Raw genomic sequence first — 21,912 nt, 5'->3', positions numbered from 1 at the left:
AAAAATACGGACATTTTTCTTTGAAGTATTTCAAAACAATACTAAGTAACTAAGAACATTCAACAATCTAATTTGTATTGTGTTATAACAAATATTGTAAATTTAAAACTAAGTTACCTGTCATAGAATGCAGTCTTCATATGTAATCTTGGTTGAATATTTTCTTTGTGCAACGACTGAAAAACGCGCGCTCACGAACAATATGATCTGCAACACTGTGCCGCGTGATCTAACTGTACGATATAACGGCAGTGCCGCAGCTACACAGACGCTTCTGTGCATGCGCGCACTCTGTCTGCCAAAATTAGAACTTTTACAGCGCACCCGCGTCATTCAAATTTTGTATATAATGTGTATAATGTGTAATGTAAGTCATGTAAATAGTTGTAGATAACTTAGATTTTCTTGTGCCTTTAGGTGAATTGCTCGCCTGCAGGTGTGTTCTTTCGCCTCGCAATTCAGGGGGCAATATAAAGGCACATTTGCATGCCGAGCGTGAGTTTCCTCGGAAACGCGAAATATTAATTAAATAAATAATCAGTGACAAATAAATAAAGCCTATGGCACACAACTGCAGCGTTGTGTCGCTGATAAAACAAAAGCACAATTACGTTACTCTTATGTTTGATTAAGAAAGAGAGAGATCTCTGGTTGAAGTGGTGCGAGAAGCACGTATTTTTTTTTATTGTCTGGCACACCGCCATATTTCATGTTATAGAAGAATACTGCGAGTTGCAACCACACCAGGCACTCGATTCTGTGAAGAATTTATATTTATAAAAGTAAGTAGGATTATGAACTGTAGGCTTATTCATTGAATATATCTGATTTAACTAACTGTGTAACTTTTTTATGTTTAGTAGATAATCACCTCTGTACAACGTATTGGCATGGCTGGCAAATTATTGTAATATTGAGATTTAGATTATGAGTCCGCACCTACCGCAGCAGTCTTTGGAAACGATTTAATTACGAAGTCCGATTATTCAGTTTTATTTCACGGTCAACTACGAGTAACATTGCCTTTACGAAAAAGCCATTGTCAAGCGTCTGATACCGAATAATTAAACGTCCACGTTCCAGATAAGCAAATACAATTGCAATCACAATCACCGTCATACAGATAGAATAATTAACATATTTAAAATAACATTTTTTATTTATTTTATTTATTTTATATGCTGCAGTGCAGCTAGAAACTAGATATTAAACAAAATGAGCAATCTCTCAACTAGAAAGACAATAGATCTAAACTGTTTCTCATCATATCATTAGGCATTTTAGTAAATATCATAAATTAACAGCTCCACAGTGTAATCGTAGGTTTTCAAGTTTGAGCGTGTAGTATTTGCGATGCTTTCTTCAAAGAAATGTCAATAGCGAGTATAATGGCCTCCTTTTTTCTCCATCTGTACCTCTGAAAGGCACACACAAAAGGTTGTTTTTCCAGGTGACTGTCGCTCAGATGGGACTCCACAGCACATTACGTCAAGGTCATTTACCTTCTTTACTGAAATATTTACAGCAGCAGTTTCCACTACAGTGACAGTCTCATATAAAATAAAAAAATTCAAATGTTAGAAATTTACGTTAGAAGTGTGTAGAAACAAAATCTCATATATAACAATGTCCAAAAAAGTTTTGTCAGCATTTTGGTAACTAACATCCACATATGTACACACATTTCATAACTCTTAAAGTACGATTCTTGCTTTCCAACATCCTTTTCATAAATCAGAGTCCCTAACCACTACTCCTTATTCCTTACCTTATTACACATATGCATATTCATCAACATGTCTTCAATATTTCATCACAATAAATACATAGCATAATCAGATTCCTCATATAGCATTAGCTTATTGATCATAAACATGTCTTAACAGCATAATACACATCGTTGTGGTAACAATAACATCATAACAGATCAATCACATCTCAAAATCGTTGCAGCTTCTTTTAATAATTTAAAGACCTTCAATAAAATCATCTACCTCAAATGTACTTCAAAAATCATGATCCCATACTAAATACATTATTCAAAGCTCTCATAGTACACACTGGGTGCGAAAAAATATGAACAGTTCACACAGTACAGACAAAATTCAGTTTCATAAGTGTGAAGTTATCCAACTGTGTAATTGCGTAAACATTTGTCACTGACGTAAAAAAATGTTTGTTTCTCTGTTAAATAATCAGATAGCTGTGTAATTCTGTGTTAGAGGAATATAGTACCAATGTGTAAAGTTGTATAAGCAAATACCATATCAGCTAGGGCTCCTTGTGCTTGCCAAATACATGGTACACAAAGTAAGCATGTACCCCTGTGAGGATTAATGTAATTATACCCTCAGGCGATACAGATTACACAAATGGAATGAAATTTATCACGGAAGACTTTCTTTGTAATTCAAAAAGCGTTAAAAATGAATGTTTGAAGTACAAAATTAATCACTCATATACATGCCCTTTAGCGCTAAATGTGCGTCTTGCTGTAAGATAATTCTGTGAAAGTTTCGTAGTTGTCGTCCTCCGGAAACTAATGTTATTTCGATTCTTTTGTAGCGCCTGTATTACTACAAATGCTATCTGTATTGTTATGTTCTTTAATGATATATTTTGTACCTTTGTTATTGTATTCTCATATTATAATATTCTAATTGACACCAGTTCATCAACTTTAGTAACTTGTAAGCATTCATTTCACTGCACACATTTCTGTTGGCCACAGTATATGCACAATATGTAAAAAAAAAAAAAGAGGACTGTTAGTGCTCCAACGTGTGTTGCTAATTCAGCAAGGGGCTGGTTAACTACATTGCTGGTTCTGAGGACAATTCCAAAAACTTTGTGAGTGCATAAATTGTGGTTTATAGACTTGCTACATTGTCCGCAAGACCCTTCGATGGTGATTGTATGCATGCACAGTCGCAACGGATGGCTGCTGGCCGTCTCTACAAGGACTGAAGTGGGTTTGCACCTTTGATGATCCACCAATACCATTATTTCTACAAGGACTGCAGTGGGTCTGCACATGGTGGCCCAGCAAGACCATAATCTCTACTAGGACTACTGTGGGTCTGCTCTGTGATGACCTACCTACCAATATTCTTCAAAATTTCGACTGACTCTGCTGTGGGTTTGCTCTGTTGTGGCCCATTACCTGTCTGCATGTCAGGAGTCAGCACTGTCTTTCCGTTGGAAGGACAACACTACCTCTTCAAGACTGCATGGAAATCCACTACTTCCATGTGCATTTTCTTTTACTGCTCAGACTTTGAGAATAAAACTGCAGTTACTACTGTGATGAATGATCAGGACTGTTTTTATGGACTGTGAGAAAATGTTAGCTTTTGACCGACATTGTATCAATAAGTGCGTACGTTTGATTTTTTTTTTAAATCTCTATTGGCCACTGCTCAAAACCATTTGCAAAATTTTTTGTGGGGAGCATGGGGACTATGTAAGTAGGCTGTTTAGGTTTTTACGTTGGTAACGCCACCGCGACGTAGCGCTCTGTATCAAAATCACTGGCTGTGCTGTGTGCAGTCTGAGGCTGGTCGGCATTGTTGCAATAGTCGTTATTGTAGCGTTGGGCAGTTGGCTGTTAACAGTGTGTAGCGTTGCTCAGTTGGAGGTGAGCCGCCAGCAGTGGTGGATGTGGGGCGTGAGATGGTGAAGTTTTGAGAGCGGATGATCTTTACAGAGACAGTAAATTTGTAAGATTGTATGTCGTGAACTGATATATATATTATGACTTTTGAAAACTATTAAGGTAAATACATTGTTTGTTCTCCATCAAAATCTTTCATTTGCTAACTACGCCTATCAGTAGTTAGTGCCTTCAGTAGTTAGAATCTTTTATTTAGCTGGCAGTACTGGCGCTCGCTGTGTTGCAGTAGTTCGAGAAACGAAGAATTTTGTGAGGTAAGAATTCATGAAAGGTATAGGTTCTTGTTAGTCAGGGCCATTCTTTTGTGGGGATTACTGAAAGTCAGACTGCGTCGCGATAAAAATACTGTGTGTCACTTTAGTGAATTTCTGAGTACTTTCAGTTTTGCTCAGCTGTTTGAAAATCTAATAACATAGGTCTTTATCAGCACAGTAGTTCGTAAATTTTTCAATGGGGACGTTACAATTTATATGCCAACTACCTACGCAGATGACGAAGAGATTGATGAAATGTATGATGAGATAAAAGAAATTATTCAGATAGGGGAGGGAGACGAAAATTTAATAGTCATGGGTGACTGGAATTTGATAGTAGGAAAAGAGAGAGAAGGATGCGTAGTAGGTGGACATGGATTGGGGGGAAGGAATGAAAGAGGAAGCTGCCTGGTGGAATTTTCCACAGAGCATAACTTAATCATAGCTAACACCTGGTTCAAGAATGATGAAAGAAGGTTGTATACATGGAAGAAGCCGGGAATTACCAGAAGGTATCAGATAGATTATATATTGTTAAGATAGAATTCAAGAACCAGGTTTTAAATTTTAAGACATTTCGAGGGGCAGATGAGGACTCTGACCACAATCAATTGGTGATGAACTGTAGATTAAAACTGAAGAAACTGCAAAAATGAGGAGATTTGAGGAGATGGGACCAGGATGAACTGAAAGAACCAGAGGTTCTAGAGAGCTTCATTGAGAGTATTACGGAACGATTGACAAGAATGGGGGAAAGAAATACAGTAGAAGAAGAGTGGGTAGCTTTGAGAGACGAAATAGTAAAGGTAGCAGAGGGTCAAGTAGGTAAAAAGACGAGGGCTAATAGAAATCCTTGGGGGGAACAAAGGATATTGAATTTAAGTGATGAATGGGGAAAATATAAAAATGCAGTAAATGAAGCACGCAAAAAGGATTACAAACGTTTCAAAAATGAAATCGACAGGATGTGCAAAATGGCTAAGCAGGGATGGCTAGAGGACAAATGTAAGGATGTAGAGGCATATATCACTAGGGGTAAGATAGATACTGCCTACAGGAAAATTAAACAGACCTTTGGAGAAAAGTGAACCATTTGCATGAATGTCAAGAGCTCAGATGGAAACCATATTCTAAGCAAAGAAGGGAAAGCAGAAAGGTGGAAGCAGTATATAGAGGGTCTATACAAGGTCGATGTTCTTGAGGACAATATTATAGAAATGGAAGGGAATGTAGATGATCATGAAATACGAGATATGATACTGCGTGAAGAGTTTGACAGAGCACTGAAAGACCTAAGTCGAAATAAGGCCTCGGGAATAGACAACATTCCTTTAGAACTACTGACAGCCTTGGGAGATGCAGACCTAACAAAACTATACCATCTGGTGAGCAAGATGTATGAGACAGGCGAAATACCCTCAGACTTGAAGAAGAATATAACAATTCCAATCCAAAAGAAAGCTGGTGTTGACAGATGTGAAAATTACCGAACTATCAGTTCAATAAGCCACTACTGCAAAATATTAACACGAATTCTTTGCAGACGAATGGATAAACTGGTAGAATCCGACCTTGTGGAGGATCAGTTTGGATTCCGTAGAAATGTTGGAACACCTGAGGCAATATTGACCTTACGACGTATTTTAGAAAATAGATTAAGGAAAGACAAACCTACGTTTCTTGCATTTGTAGACTTAGAGAAAGCTTTTGACAATGTTGACTGGAATACTCTCTTTCAAATTCTGATGGTGGCAGGGATAAAATACAGGGAGTGAAAGACTATTTACAATTTGCACAGAAATCAGATGTCAGTTATAAGAGTTGAAGGGCATGAAAGGGAAGCAGTGGTTGGGAAGGGAGTGAGACAGGGTTGTAGCCTCTCCCCGATGTTATTCAATCTGTATATTGAGCAAGCAGTAAAGGAAACAAAAGAAAAATTCGGAGTAGGAATTAAAATCCATGGAGAAGAAATAAAAACATTGAGGTTTGCCCATGACATTGTAATTCTGTCAGAGACAGCAAAGGACCTGGACGAGCAGTGGCATGGAATGGACAGTGTCTTGAAAGGAGGACATAAGGTGAACATCAACAAAAGCAAACTGAGGATAATGAAATGGTGTCAAATTTGATCGGGTGATGTTGCGGGAATTAGATTAGGAAATGAGATGCTTAAAGCAGTAAATGAGTTTTGCTATTTGGGGAGCCAAATAACTGAAGATGGTCGAAGTGGAGAGGATATAAAATGTAGACTGGCAATGGCAAGGAAAGCATTTTTGAAGAAGAGATATTTGTTAACATCGAGTATAGATTTAAATGTCAGGAAGTTGTTTCCGAAAGTATTTGTATCGAGTGTAGCCATGTATTTAAGTGAAACATGGACGATAAATAGTTTGGACGAGAACAGAATAGAAGCTTTCGAAATGTGGTGCTACAGAAGAATGCTGAAGACTAGATGCGTAGATCACATAACTAATGAGGAGGTATTGAATATAGCTGGAGAGAAGAGAAATTTGTGGCACAACTTGATTAGAAGAAGGGATCGATTGGTAAGGCATATTCTGAGGCATCAAGGGATCACCAGTTTAGTATTGGAGGCAGCGTGGAGGGTAAAAATCGCAGAGGGAGACCAACAGATGAATACACTAAACAGATTCAGAAGGATGTAGACTGCAGTAGGTAATGGGAGATGAAGTACCTCGCACGAGATAGAGTAGCATGGAGAGCTGCGTGAAACCAGTCTCTGGACTGAAGACCACAACAACACAATCTGATGATCAGTAAATGGCATCGTAATTATTTTAAAATCATTAGTTCTTTATGTGTCTTTCAGCAAAATAAAATAAACACATTGATATTGTCAATATAAACATTTAAAAAATGCGAGGTGCTTATAACAGTTTCAAAAACGAAACTCTGTCTCTAAATCTGGCAGAAAATGCAAAGAGACTCTGACCGTATGTAAAGTATGCTAGTAGCAAGACAGAATCAAAGCTGTCTCTGTGTGACAGAAATGGACAGACTATCGATGACAGACCTGTTAAAGCAGCGTTACTAAACCCAGCCTTCCGAAATCCCTCCACCAAAGAATACGAAGACAATGTTTCAGAATTCGAATCAAGAACAACCGCCAAGATAAGTAACTTTAAAATAGACATTCTTCGAAAGGTGAAGCAAATTAAATCACTTAACAGAAGCTAGTATTCCGGTCCAGAATGCATACCATTTCAGAGTATGCTGATGCAGTAGCTCCATACTTAACTATATACAAGAGCTCGCTCGAAGAAGCATCCATACCTAAGGACTGAAAAGTTCCACACCTCACACCAACACTGAAGAAAGTCAGTCGGTGTTGTCCACTAAATCAGAGGTCCACTTCATTAACGTCGATACGCAGCAAGAGTTTGGAACAAATACTGTGTTCGAACTGTGTATTGGCCAATACTTATCAAGGATTTAGAAAACATAGTTCTTGTGAAAAACAACTAGCTCTTTACTCGTGCAAATTGTTGAGTGCTATCGGCAAAAGCTTCCCAATTGGTTCCATATATCTAGATTTCCAGAAGACTTTCGACACCGTACTTCATAAGCGGCTTGTAATCAGATTACGTGTTTAAGGAAAATCGTGTCTGTTATGCTACAGGTTTCGTCAATTCCTGTCAGTGAGGTAACAATTCACAGTAACTGACGGAAAGTCATCGAGTAAAAACAGAAATGATATCTGGCGTTCCCGAAGGTAATTTTATATACCCTCTGTTTATCCTCGTTTATATAAACGATTTAGGGGACAGTCTGAGCAGCCACTTACGTTCTTTGTAGAGGTTACTGTCGTTTATCGTCTGCTAAAGTCATCAGAAGATCTAAACCTTGCAAAAGGATTTAGATAAGATATATGTACGATACGGAAATTGGGAATTGATCCTAAGTAATGGAAAATATAAGTTCATCCACAAGAGTGAAAATAGAAATCCGTTAAATTTCGGTTACACAAAAAATCGGTTAAATCTAAAGACCTTAAATTTAACTAAATATCTTGGAATTACAATTACCAACAATTTAAATTCGAAAACCACATACAAGATGCTGCGGTGAAGGTGAACCAAAGATGGTAGTTTATTGGCAGATCACTTAGAAGGTGCAACAGATCTATTACGCTGTTTTGGAGTACCACTGGGCGATGTGGTATCATAAACAGATAGGGTTAATGGGGTACATTGAGAAAGTTCAAAGAAGAGCACCACCTTTCGTAGTATCGAGAAATATTGGAGGGACTGTCACGGGTATAATAAAGTATTTGGCGTGGATATCATCAAAATAAAGACATTGCTCGCTACGTCGGTATCTCATCACGAAATTTCAGTCACCAACTTTCTCCTTCGGATGCAAAGATATTTTGTTGACGCCAACTTATATAGGGAAGAACGTCATCATAATATAATAAGAGAAATCTGAGCTCACATGGATAGATATAGGTGCTCCTTTCTTCTTCACGCTGTTAGAGAGTGGACTTATAGAATTATTGGTGGTTCGACGAATCCTCCGCCAGGTACCTAAAGGTGATTTGCAAAGCAGCCATGTAGATGTAGTTGTAGATGTAGAGGTAGGGTGGGATACAATTGGCAGTCTTGTCTCGACTCCTTGATTAATATCAGCATATTCTGTCGCATTTCTTACAGTACGGATCCTTCTTTCACTATTTTTGTGCAGTGAATTTATGGCCATAATCAGATTTGGTGAAACTCCCTTTCCTGCTTTTATGTTCGGTAAGACCAAATAATTAGTCATCTAACATTTCCTCAGTTGCGTTTCCCTTTCTTCTGTATATTAATCTTGCCAGAAATATAGATGCACGAGCTGCAAAGCTAATAGGGCAGTAGTTCCCCAATTCACCTGCCGTTGTTACCTTTCGGGTAGTGTGGGTTCTGTTGCTCCACAAGAGCTGGTGGCGGAGTCGGCCGACCCAGTGTCAGAGGCAGCCAGGCCAGAGTCTGAACCGATTGGACAGGCATCGGAGGTAGCCTGGGTGGGGCAGCAGATGGAAACCAATAACGTTATAGTCAATTCCATTTGTATTTTAGCATACGTCGAATGTACTTGATTGCACATAGTTACTGGCTCATTCGCCGTATGTTACAGATTTCTAATGACTTTGGCGACCTTTGTCGGTACAGTGTATACTTCACTGGAGCAGCCATTCAGCTCCTAATATTTTGCTGGTATGGAGAAGTACTGATCACAAAGGTAAGGAATAGTTCAGTATCAAATATTAGAAGATATAACTAATCTCTAAGGCTTTGACAAATGTTATTTCGAACAGTTTTCGTTAAACCCGGAGCTTTTGTCCGTCTCTAACTGAGCTCCACAAGCTTTAAACTAGGAAGGTATAGTTCAGAATCAAATATTCGAAGGTATAACTAATGTTTCAAGTTACGACAAAAGTTATTTCGAATAATTTTCGTGAAACCCATAGCTTTTGTCCTGTCCCTATCTGAGCTCCATAAAATTTAAACTAAATAACTTCTATACAAAACTTGCAAAATTGCCTCGTTCCCTGAGATTTTTGGGAAAATGTTAAAAAGGAAGAGGTGAAATCAACTATTTTTGTTGCTTCATTTAGTACACGTGAGCATTAATTAATTTCTTGAGATGACTAATTTATCAGAAACTCAACGGAGTTTATTCTGCAACTGAATTTAGCGAACCAGTCTAGTCTAAGATTATCATTCTGGTTTTAAGATGTGCTATGTAATTTCCATCTCTTCTCTCACTGCTATAATGTCGTAGTTGTTATTTTTACAGAGGTCTGTGTAGTGATGAACAATGTGTGTTTCTGCTGCGTACGTGGTCAGCAGAACTTCTGTAAAAATATATATTTCCTTTTATGGCCGAACCATTAGCATAAAACAGCTATGAATAAGGATGTAAGTCAGTATTTCAGCCATTCTTATCCATAGCTATTTTATGATATTGGTCAGGCAGTACACGGAACACTGCGATGGAATATCGATCTGTGCACTGATTGATGGAAAACTGTATAAGATAATTGATACATGTATATGCGACAAATGCTGCAATAGAGTATTTGATGCCTACGAACCTTCATTTTACCTGGTTAATATTAAACCAGGAGACGAGTGCATGTCTGAAACCAGTGATTCTGAATAAATACAGATTACAGCACTTGCGCGATGTCGTTCTTCATATATTTTGAAGCTCTGTAGCATTGTTTACGTAGAATACCATAGCTATTGGAGGGGACAGCTGTTTGGTCACCAAAGATTAGTTTAGATTAATTATTCATTCCATAGACCTATAAAAGAGGGAATCCTCCTGGGTGAGGAAAATGTCGGATAAATGCATTACAAAAATATAATTTCAAAAACTTGAGATTCATTCATTTTAATGATCCTCTGTCAATAAACAGTAAAATTATGTACATGAATTAAATTAAAACTTCTAGTATTTACAGGTTTAATACTTATATCTGCTTTCATTGAATCCATCATGTGCTTGTTTCTTGGCTATTACAACCAAGTATTGTCAAAAATTTAAGTAAATTATTCATTTCAGTGATCCTTAGTTAAGAACAGTCAGATTAAGTACAAGATTTAAAATCAAACTTCCACTATTTACAGACTTAAGACTTATATCTGCTTTCCATATATCCATCATTCACGTAGTAGGTAGTTGGCTGTTACAGCCAAGTACTATCAACAATTAAAGTATAGTAAATTTCCATTAGAGTTGTCTACTGCACTTGTTGAAAAACTCATGGATGAAATACAAGGAATTGGCCACCAAAAATTCTTTTAAATTATCTTTAAATTGTGCCTTGTCTGAAATTAAACTCTTAATGGTTGCTGGTAACTTATTGAAAATATGCGTTGCTGAATACTGGATTCCTTTCTGGGTAAGAGTAAATGATTTTAAATCTTTATGTATTTTGTTCTTATTCCTAGTATTGATACTGTGTACTAAGCAGTTAGTTGGAAAAAGAAATGTATTATTTACAACAAACTTCATTAAGAAGTAAATATACTGAGAAGCTGTGGTTAATATGCCCAGTTCTTTGAATAGGTTTCGACATGATGTTGTTGGATTTACACAACTCATTACTCTTACTATACGCTTCTGTACTCTAAAAATTGTTTCACTGTTTGTCGAGTTACCCCAAAAATATGATACCATATGGAGTGAAAATAAGCAAAATATGTCAATTCTTTTATATTTATATTTTCTATGTCTGACATCATTCGCATTGCAAACACAGACTTGTTCAGGTGCTTTAGCAGTTCGTTAGTATGTTACTCCCAGCTGAATTTATTATCAAGGTGTAATCCCAAGAATTTTACACTCTCAACTTCTCCTATATCCATGTCATCGTATTTTATACAAATACCAGAAGGAAATCTCTTCGAAGTTCTGACCTGCATATAGTCGGTCTTTTCAATGTTTATTGACAGTGAGTTGGCTATGAACAACTTACTAATGTCAGTATAAATTTGATTAGCTGCCCTTTCTAAATTTATATTTGATTTACTATTTATTGCAATGTTTGTACCATCTGCAAATAAGACAAACTTGGCATCTGGTAATGTAACAGATGACAGGTCATTAATATACACAAGTAACAGTAGTGGACCGAGTATGGAACCTTGGGGAACACCACATATAATTTCTTCCCAGTCATATGATGTCTGATTGCCTACTGCTGAAATGTTATGTAATAACACCCTTTGTTTTCTGTTAGTAAGATATGACTAAAACCACTTTTCAGCACTACCAGTGACGCCATAATATTTTAATTTACTTAATAAAATGCTGTGATTCAAACAGTCAAACGCCTTTGACAGGTCAGAGAATGTGACAGTTGCCTCTAATTTGTTGTCCAATGAATTGAGGACATTTTCGCTGTAAGTTTAAATAGCTTTCTCATTATCAGAACCCTTAAGAAACCCACATTGTGACTCTGACAGTATGTTATTTTCACTAAGGTGCTTAAGTACACGCTTGAACATAACCTTTTCAAAGATTTTTGAAAAATCTGGCAAAAGTGAGATCAGTCTGTAATTTGGTGGCATTTCTTTGTCCCCTTTCTTGTGGAGAGGTGTAACTTCAGCATATGTAAGCCATTCTGGGAATGTTCCTGTGACAAGTGATTCATTACACAAATAACGTAAGATATGACTAAGCTCACATGAACACTCATTTATTGACTTTGTTTCTATGTTATCACAACCACTAGAATGCTTTGATTTCAAGGACTTTGTGATGGATTCTATTTCTTTGGGTGAAGTTAAGTGTCAATTTCATTTTATTGAGATTGCTCATGTGCAATGGTCTCAGATATTCCATTGTATTATTTGCTGAACCTGACAACCCCATACTAAAAGTAACAGAGACAAAATACTTGTTTAAATGGTTTGCAACACAATATGCGTTTGTTACCAGGGTTTCATTTATTTTTAGAGCTATTTGTTCCTCCTCATTTCTGGTCCTACCTGTCTCTGACTTAACTATATCCCATATTGTTTTTATTTTATTGCTGGATGTATTTATCTTTTTCTCATAATGCAGGTGTTTAGATTTCTGGATAACCTTCTTCAATATTTTGCAGTGATCAGTATGATCTCCTTACGCTCGTCAATTGGTCTTGTCCAAGACTTCGAAGCTCTCGCAATAGCCACTGGCTGCAGATTGCTGCAGTTCGTGGTTTATGTTAAGCTGTTATCTTGGGTGGCAAGGGACAAGGGATAAGCGGGCAGAGGAGGCGCGAGTGCACATCTTGGCATTTGTGGCATTATATCATAGCCCTCTCGTTTGGATATCCTTCGCCTGTCCGAGGATTCCAGATGTATATTTAATACTTTTTGTGTAGAGTGGAGGTCTGATTTAACACACAAAGTGTGTATTATTGTCAGGAAGCGGAATACATGAGTACATGCACGTAGGAATATATAATGGGTTGATGCATAAGTTCGCAGCGTTTTCCCTCGAGTTTAATAAACACAAGAGATACACCTAACAGAGACATTAGTCATCAGTAATATACTCTCCATCGCTACAAAAGAATGCCTGCGCTGGGGTAAGTTTTCCATTCCTAGACAGTAGAAATCACGTGTCCTTGATGCGAAAAACTCGTCGAGTCATATTCGGAGCGAATTTTTGTCTTGGAAAGTAGTTCCTTCAATGTTGTTCGACAGAGAGCGGAGAAGGTTAAATCCTGAGGGCACAAGATAACTGAATCGGGTGGGTGTGAAATTGTTTCCCAACCCAAGTCTTCTATAGCGTTTTTCGTTAGTTTAGCTGAATGTTGGAGGCGACGTTATTGTGGAGTAGCATCACTTCACGTAGTATTCTTGGTCGTTGTTCTTGGATTGCGTTTGCAAGACGTTTCAGTTGTTGACAATAAGTGTCAGCAGTGATGATTACACTTCGGGGAGGCAATTCGCAGTATTCTGTTCCACCAGATGTATAGCATTAACTTTTGTGAATGCGGGTTGGTCTTCATACAGGGAGTCGCTGTTTTGTTTGGGCTCAACCACGTCTTTCTTTTCGTTGTGTTAGTTAACTAGTAGCGATACAGGATAGAAAAGATCAGTGTGATTTAAGATCCAGTTTATGCCGAGAGACCAAAGTTAAGTACATCTGCCGGTTGATGAGTACAGTGGCGTGGGTCATTGTGGATTAATGGGTTTAAACGGTATTTTAAAAACCTGAAATGTCTTCTTGGACGATGAGTGTTACTAAACGATCTTCCTTAAAACGAAAAAACCATTTTCTTGCCTTGCTTTTTCCAGCAGCATTATCCCTACGGACGGTGCAAACATTGCTGGCTGTCTCCGCTGCTGTCACCCCTCTACAGCACTCAAACAGAAGAAAACATCGGAAATGTTCCGATTTCTCCATTTGGCACTCCATTTCATAGCATCCACTGTTCCACTCACTATCTCCGAATGACAAAATGACCATATGAAAACGCAAACAGCAACAGTGATCAACAAATTAAAAAAAACTCAGTAAGTAAGTAAACCCATAGCAACCGGAATATCAATATGCGAAACATAAACGCTACGAACTTATGCACCAGCCTAGTACTTTAAAGGAGACTCTCAGTCTACCAGATGAGTCAGGTACATGAGAGTTTTGGTAATCGAAGTTGCTATAGAGGAGATGCACTTCCGCCAGATAAGGATATAAACCTAATATTACTTCATTGTTGAAGTGCAGTAGGCTTTTAAAATTTATTTCTCTCACTATCGATAACAACGAGCAAGTCATACTTGGTTCAGAAAGGTTACTTAAGACAGCAATAAATAGTTGCGAAGAATTAAGTTCTAAAGGTAGTGGGCAACAATGGTTAGGCTCTCAGTTGAAGTAAATAGTTTAATGTCCAGGTAAGACAGAAATCAGTGACGTGTCCAGATAAGAAATGAATATATAAAACATTGCTGAAGGAGTTTTTATCGTGCCAAAGAGGTCGCAGATAATTTACATCAGCCATCCACCATTACCCAATAGACATTTCCTAAAAATAGCATCCTTATCAGATGAAGAAACATCCATCTGCAGAGGAAAGTATTTGATGTAACTGCAAAAATAGAAAGAAAGTATCAGGATCGAAATTATCAATTCAGGGCATGGATAGTACAAGAATATCATATCATTGATCACTTGTGTTGAGTTAAACGTGAGGAAACTTAGTATGTTATAAGCCCTTAGAAAGTTCTATTGTAAAATGATTAGAGACTTTTGTAATAATTAGAACATTCAGTGGTAAAAAGGTGAATTTAGAATAGCTCTAACGAAAATTCAAACTTATAGTACGCAATCTGATCGTCATTTTTGTGAATTAGAAGGAATTGCAAGAGCCCACCATGGCTGTGTAAAAATTTTGGGAAGGTGTAGCAAAAAGCCAGTGTTGCAATGTTGGCGAACGAACTCAAGAGTACGAACAGTTACGTGAGAAGCGTTCAAAATTGCGTAAAGAAAGATTTTTACCTCTCGGACTGTGAAAATAAAAGACTCAAACCTGGAGCCTACCAACAGAGGAAGAAAATAATGTGGCCAGGTGAAGCGCCGCTTCTGGGCAGGTGATCGTATCGGTTGGACATTGAGTACTGGAAAACCGTGGCCTTGGTCAGATGCGTCCCGCTTTCGGTTGGTAAGAGCTGATGGTAGAGTTCAAGCATTGATCTTGATGGAAATGAAGCGAAAGATTCTGAAACGAAAGCGGGGTGGAAAATTAGATTCTGTCATCCGAAATTACTTCATTTAAGGTTATTGAGCACATTCATTCTTCAGTCAACGCAGAGACGAGTAAATGACAGTTATAGCAAGAAGGAAACGCGGAATTTAAAATCTGTTCAAGTAGCTTTATCCGGAGTAGGCAGCTGCTTTTCAGCAAGCGTGTAAGAAAAATGCAACTGATTTTAGCAGTTCTCTGGAACAAGGACTGTCGCATGTTAATGAAAAACACGTAATGGCTACAACAGGGTACAAGAGGTGTTGCAGGACAAAGGTGCAGAACAGTAGACCTACGATACTGACGTTTATATCTGGCTGAAATTTGAACTTCGTGTTGTGCTTGAATCTGGTGAATGTTGTTAAGAGCAAGTAACTGTCGTGTGGAACCAACATAACGGGAATTCCAATCTCTTCCGTTCATTCATGAGATGAGCATTCAGAAATTCTGAAAAAGATAAGAGTAAACTGTGGGGAAAGACTGGTATATACAATACTAGCAAACAATGCCTCGCAATTGCTAAATTCATGTGGGAGTTGTGATATATGTCCTAAACGCCTTCATTCCCATTCTCTTCGCCCGCTTCCTCCTCTCTTTATCCATCAGCTCCTTCTCTCCCCCCCCCCCCCCCCTCATCACTTCCTTCCTCTCTCTGCCTGTCTGCTTTTCACCACACTTTTTGTCAGTTTCCTCCCCCCCCCCCCCACCCCTCGTTGTCTGTCCTCTTATGCCTCACTCTGACCTTGAGACTGCAAACGAAACTTTGATTCGAACCTGAAGTCCCTTAAAATGAATGAGTACATCTGTTTGGAACACTGATATACGGGGCATGAAAGACACCCCTCCAGATGCTGAATCTGGTAGTAACGTCAACGACAGTATTTCGCATATTTTGTGAAAGGGTAGGATTACAAAGCTTCGGACGAATCAACTTTCCGAAGTAGTTTTCTGATTTATGTGAAACCGACGTCTAGGAACAAAACAGAACAGCACATAGCTGTGTACAAAATTTTTGTTTGAAAACATGCAAAGTGAAAGAAAATAGATGGAACAATCAATTTTTCTAATGTTTTACGTGCAATCGCATCGCTGATGAAAGTGGCAGCGAAAAATATATCAAAATTGCATATTTTCACAGCACAGCAATTTTCTGGCCCACAGTCGTTAACAGAAAGCCTGTGCATTGTCGTTTAAAAAATTCATAGCCTACGTTCGTCTAAATTTTATTAGAGTATCGAGTCAAGCTTTGACGCTTTACATACATCTATAAATGACATATATAAAATAATGTATAGCTATATCCATACGAAGGTTTATTACAGTATCTTGTAAAAATTTTCAGAAAGTCAGTGAAGACTTCTTCGAAATTTTTGCTAACAGCGTTTCTCTTTTATATTTTTTATATGTACTTGTATACCATGTTATTTTAAAATATGTAAAATTTGTCTGTCAGGATGTTTATTAGAGTATCGTGTGAGAATAGGAACTGAAAAGGTGAAGTACTTATAATGCTATTTTCTAGGAACGCTAAACGACGTTCCTTTGTATAGTAGTATCAGTGAACAACTACAATAAGCGAACACTGAGACTGAAGGCCAAGGTCGAGATACTAGGAGTGAAAACGGTCCGGGCCGGGAATGCTATCTTTCACCCCTACCGTTCAATCTAAAATCGAGGAAGCAACGACAGAAGTAAAAGAAAAGTTCGAGAGTGTAAATAAAATGCAGTGTGGAAGTATACCAACGATAACATTCGCTCTTGACATCGTTATCCTCAGTGAAAATCATGGATGTGGGATCCTGCCCACTAGTCTCTTACAGGGTGTCTGGGAAGCTGTTTTCTCAGATGACTGGAAAACATACAAGCAATTCATATTAATTTAGTTTATTGCAGTAATTGAATGACAGTATTTAACTTTCGTTTCTACATGATGGGTCGCAAGCTATTGGCGACATGCAAATAATCAATCTCCTTTGATAGATACAAATTCCATGCAAGCCAATCCCACAAGTTCATAAGCCACTCCTATCCATACTGTCTCTGCAGCTCTTCTAGTGCTCTCTTCTAGTCCAGATCTACTAGTGCGCCGAGGCCAGTTTATTTATTTATTTATTTACTTTTCAATTCCCCATTAGGGAAGGGCTGGCAGCAGTATAGCGCCGCTTTTCAGCCGAGACAGTAAGTGCATAACAGGGAGGCATTTAAAACAACATAAAGGAGAAAATATGGCGAAACAGAGACATAAAAAAGGGGTAACATTATGGGAGGTAGCATACAAAAGGGGGTGACTGTAAAAATGAAGATACAAATCCAAAATAGTAGTGTACACAAAAGACCACACACGATCAAAAGAACACAAGGTGAAGTATGGCCGGACAATAAAAGTTGCAAGAGGCAGAGTATCACAGAATTACCATGGACAGAAACACTATGTACACGTCCAGCAGCCGATTAAAATGACAGCAGTTCACTTCACGGTAAAACAGCACCGAACACGAGGCTGATGGAGCACACATGACGAAGAACATACTGGACCTGCCAGGGATACGTATACAAGGGAGAAGGGAAGAGAGAGGGAGAATGGGTGGTGCTAGAGTAGGGGGAGGGATAGTGCGGGTGCGAGCAGAAGGGGGCTGGGGAGGGAAGGAGAGGAGAGGGAAACAGCCGAGGAGTGGGTCACAGACTCTTGGCGGGGGGGGGGGGGGGGGAGGGAAAGAGGAGAAACTGCTCTGGGGTATGGAGGCGAGAAGAAAAGATGTGTGGCACTTGGAGGAGGGGGTGCGCGGGCTCTAGGCGGCGCGTCGCTTTTCGCTTTTATTCTTACCGTGTAGATGCTGCTCCTGTCGTGGTTACGTTCTAGTCAGCATGCTATTGGCTGACGTCGTCTCACAGCCCTCTCTGCTGTATCGTTCTTGATCTTCGTGGCGGCGCTTGTCGTTACGCTGAAACAATGGACATTAATAGGATTTGTTGAATGGAATGAACAGTCTATTGAGCAAAGAATATGAATTGAGAATAAACCAAAGACGAAAATAACGAGAAGCAGCAGAAAAAAGAATATCGAGAACTTCAACATCCAAATTGTTGACAGCAAAGTAGACAAGGTAAAGGAATTCTGCAACTTTGGAAGTCAAATAAACTATGACAGACGAAGCAAAAAGGACCTAAAACGCAAACTATCACTGGAAATGAAGTTGGTTCTGGTCAAATGAAGTATGGTATATTCATTTCAAATATAGGCATTAATTTGGAAACGAAATGTCTGGGAATTTTATGATGGTGACTTATGGACTGTCGAAAACAGCATTAGAAGACAATTGATACGTTTGAAATGTGGTGATTCGGAATAACGATGAAAATTGCGTCGGTTTATAAGGCAAAGAAGGGGAGGTTCTCTACAGAAGCCCTGAAGAAATGAACATACGGAATACACTAACAAGTAGTAACAGATTGATAGGACATGTTTTAAGAAACCACAGCATAACTTCCACGTTACTAGAGGAAGCTGAGGAAGATAAAAACTGTAAAGGAAGTCAGAGAGTGGGGTCCCACAAATAAGTGAGGACGTGGGGTGCAAGTGGTACTTTGAGGTGAAAAGTTCGGCACAGGAAAGGAATTAAAGGCGGACCGCATCAAACCAGTCAGAAGGCCACTAAAAAACTTAGAAGGCGGTTTTAAGGTTAATACCGCTTTTATCGACTTAGAAATAGCAGTATGTGCAGGTACATACACATAAAATAGACAACTGTTGCATGCGAAATATTCAAATCGATATGTGGCATGACTAAAAATTTCTTGTCTTAACTTGAAGCCAAAGTAATCTTCAACGTATCTCGAGGTAAGTGTAGCAGGACCGCAACTCTTCAAGGTATTCATGAAAGAATGGTCTGGCAAATCACACACATTGCTTCCGAGAATGTGCGCAGACACCTCAGTTGTATAGAGGAAAGTGACTTCAGTGGAAATTTACTATGGCATGTAATCAGACATCACTATTATCAACACCATGTGAAAATATTAGCAGCTGAATGTAATCATAAATTCCTTTTAAACATATACTAGACGTTCAGTCACTGGAATCAGTCCTTTCAGTGAAGTGTCTAGTAGTCAAAAATGGGTCAAAAGGCTCTGAGCACTATGGGACATAACATCTAAGGTCATCAGTCCCCTAGAACTTAGAACTACTTAAACTTAGCTAACCTAAGGACATCACACACATCCATGCCCGAGGCAGGATTCGAACCTGCGACCGTAGCGGTCGCACGGTTCCAGACTGAAGCGCTGTCTAGTAGTAGCTGTCCGGAGTGATCTAGTGTGAAACAATTACATCTGAAATTATCTGTGAGAACGGTACAGGACAGAGCGTTTTTTATTGAAATAATTAGAAGAAAGCAACAAAAAGGTCTATTACAAGACAGTCGTTCGATGAATTTGTGACGTTCCACGATCGGGAACAGTAAGCCCATTGCATTAGCATGAAAAGTAGAGATAGTCACTGAAATTATAGTTGGAATTGTAAACCGTAGATACTGTGAATTGCGGAGACATTTACTCTCCAAATTTCAATAGCAACTTCCGAAACAAGTCAATAACAATCGAGATTCTTACGAGACACTCAACGCCATCAGGAAAACAATCGTCAAAAGGTACTGGACTGCGCTAACGCACCCAACTGAAAAGTTGCCTTCCAGATTTCCGTATGTGACAACTCAGTGAAACACTAAATCTGAAATACGTACCTTGAGATTAGCAATAATAGGTCTCATACTAAGTTTATAAGTCTTTAATTTGTGATGAAGAATGGAAAATGCTTTGGTTTAAACCTACAGTGTGATATGACTTTAACGTTATAGAGGTGACTAACTTAAATTTAGCCGTCACCAAAGGTAATTAATTTTTGTAGATATAAATCCAGATGTCAATTTCTATCAGTATATACCAGCAGCTGAGACACGTAATCGATGGTCATTCGTTATTGCAAGTGTTGCGCTCAAGGGAATTCATTTACTATAGAGAGTTTGGTCATAGATTCCTAGACTTACGTATGTTATTTATGGAATGAAAATCAGTAACAGGAAACAAAAATATCGCAACAGGATAAAATGAAAGGGTTAAAATAATGCTGAATGGAGAAATATTAGAGCATGTAGAAACATTTAATCTGCACCAGAACAGGCCTTAAAAAGCGCAAGGGTTCATCCTCAGCCGACAGGCATCACTGTTTTCGTGACTGCTGTTAGAACATGTGCAGGTGTTTAAATACCTCATCAACAAGATAGAAACCAACTGGAGAGCAGCACAAAAAATTAAACGAGGATTGCTACAGCAAAAGAGATTTTTATAATACAAGGAGGATTCTCTTCATCAATATCGACAAAGATTTGACAGAAAGATGGATGAAATGTTTTTTATGGTGTGTGCCCATGTATGGTGCTGAAAAGTGGACACTGAAGAAGACAGACAGAGCAAGGCTAGATGCTTCTCAGATGTGGATATGGCGAAGGATCGAGAGAATTAGTTGAATGGCTATAGCGAGAAATGAAGAGCCACTGAGAAGGGTGGGACGGCAAAGACAATTGCCGAAGGCAATTTATAAAAAGTGAATGAATCAGTATTGGACATATATTAAGAAAGAGGGAGGCGCTTACATTAAAGTTGTTAGAGGGCTATGTGAAAGGGGGAAGGAGGCGTGGAAGGAAGAGATTTCAGACCAAGGATGATGTGATGAATGGCAGCACATTCATCAAAATTATAAAGAAAGCAATGGATCGCAGGAAATGGAGATGCATAACAACTGCTACGATAAAATTTTTGGATGTAAGGCCCGCCAGATATGCAAAACACCGTTTTTTCCAAGTTCCCAAACATGTTTCAGCACCTCTGTGCAATCATCAGTGGGTTTCTGTTTTATTTAATTTGTAATGTGAACAGTTTTACTAAATGATTACAAAATTACGGTAATATTTAGTTGAAACAACAATTCGTTCCTTTTTAATAATACCTTCACACTCGGTTTGCATGATTTTTCAGGACCACTTATGTATTGTTTATTGCAGGTAGCTTGTCATCTGCAGCCAAACGACGTTAAGATAGAAGCTAACTGATAAAGATTGTAACAAGTAAATTACTATTCACGTAACATTGCCAAAGTCGGCTTCATATGAAGGGCACAACATGATAAAGCAGTAACTGGAAAATACAGTCCAAGTTTCCTGGATCAATTTGGTAAAGATATTGGTGAGAAGCGAGCTACTTTGGAAATAAGAAATTACTTTCGTTGGGACAACGCATCTAGTTCTCAGATCTGTTTAGCAATAGGACAATTAAGATATTTTAAATACGAATTGTTGATTCTTCAGCACTATTCGCAGATCTGGCATCTTAAAACATCGACCCAATGCATCACACAAGGAGATATTAAATAGGAGAATAGAGTCCAACGCAGCGGTAGTGGTTAATGGATATCCTTAATACTTATGCAGTATCATCTGAGGGATGTAATGTATTCTCTGTGAATATGCTAAAACTCATTAAATAGCTTCCTACGTCAGAAACGATGGTTGTTTAGTAAAACAGGTGAACATTCATTTTAAAAATCAAGTTGTTTTCTCCGTATACTCACAATATGGATCTAAGGCTGACCGTCTACGGCTACATCAGATAATAGTATATTTAAATCCCAACAAACGAATTCATCATAAATATATAAAAACTAATTACTAAAATCTCTGGTACTTGTTATG

General features: G+C 38.4%; 1 protein-coding gene across 1 annotated transcript in view; it reads left to right on the top strand.

Moving 5' to 3' along the window:
* Window positions 1-21,912, top strand: part of LOC124799162 (odorant receptor coreceptor-like) — a 110,012-nt gene that overhangs the window by 52,151 nt on the left and 35,949 nt on the right. Inside the window, exon 5 of the mRNA XM_047262701.1 lies at window positions 9,061-9,165. Coding sequence (XP_047118657.1) covers window positions 9,061-9,165 — 105 coding nt within the window. The remainder of the gene's footprint in view (window positions 1-9,060; window positions 9,166-21,912) is intronic.

Source organism: Schistocerca piceifrons, chromosome 5 (assembly GCF_021461385.2).
Source record: "Schistocerca piceifrons isolate TAMUIC-IGC-003096 chromosome 5, iqSchPice1.1, whole genome shotgun sequence".
Classification (NCBI taxonomy): Eukaryota; Metazoa; Arthropoda; class Insecta; order Orthoptera; family Acrididae; genus Schistocerca; species Schistocerca piceifrons.
Note: the sequence above shows the minus strand (reverse complement) of the source record. Positions and strands in the feature narration are given on the sequence as shown.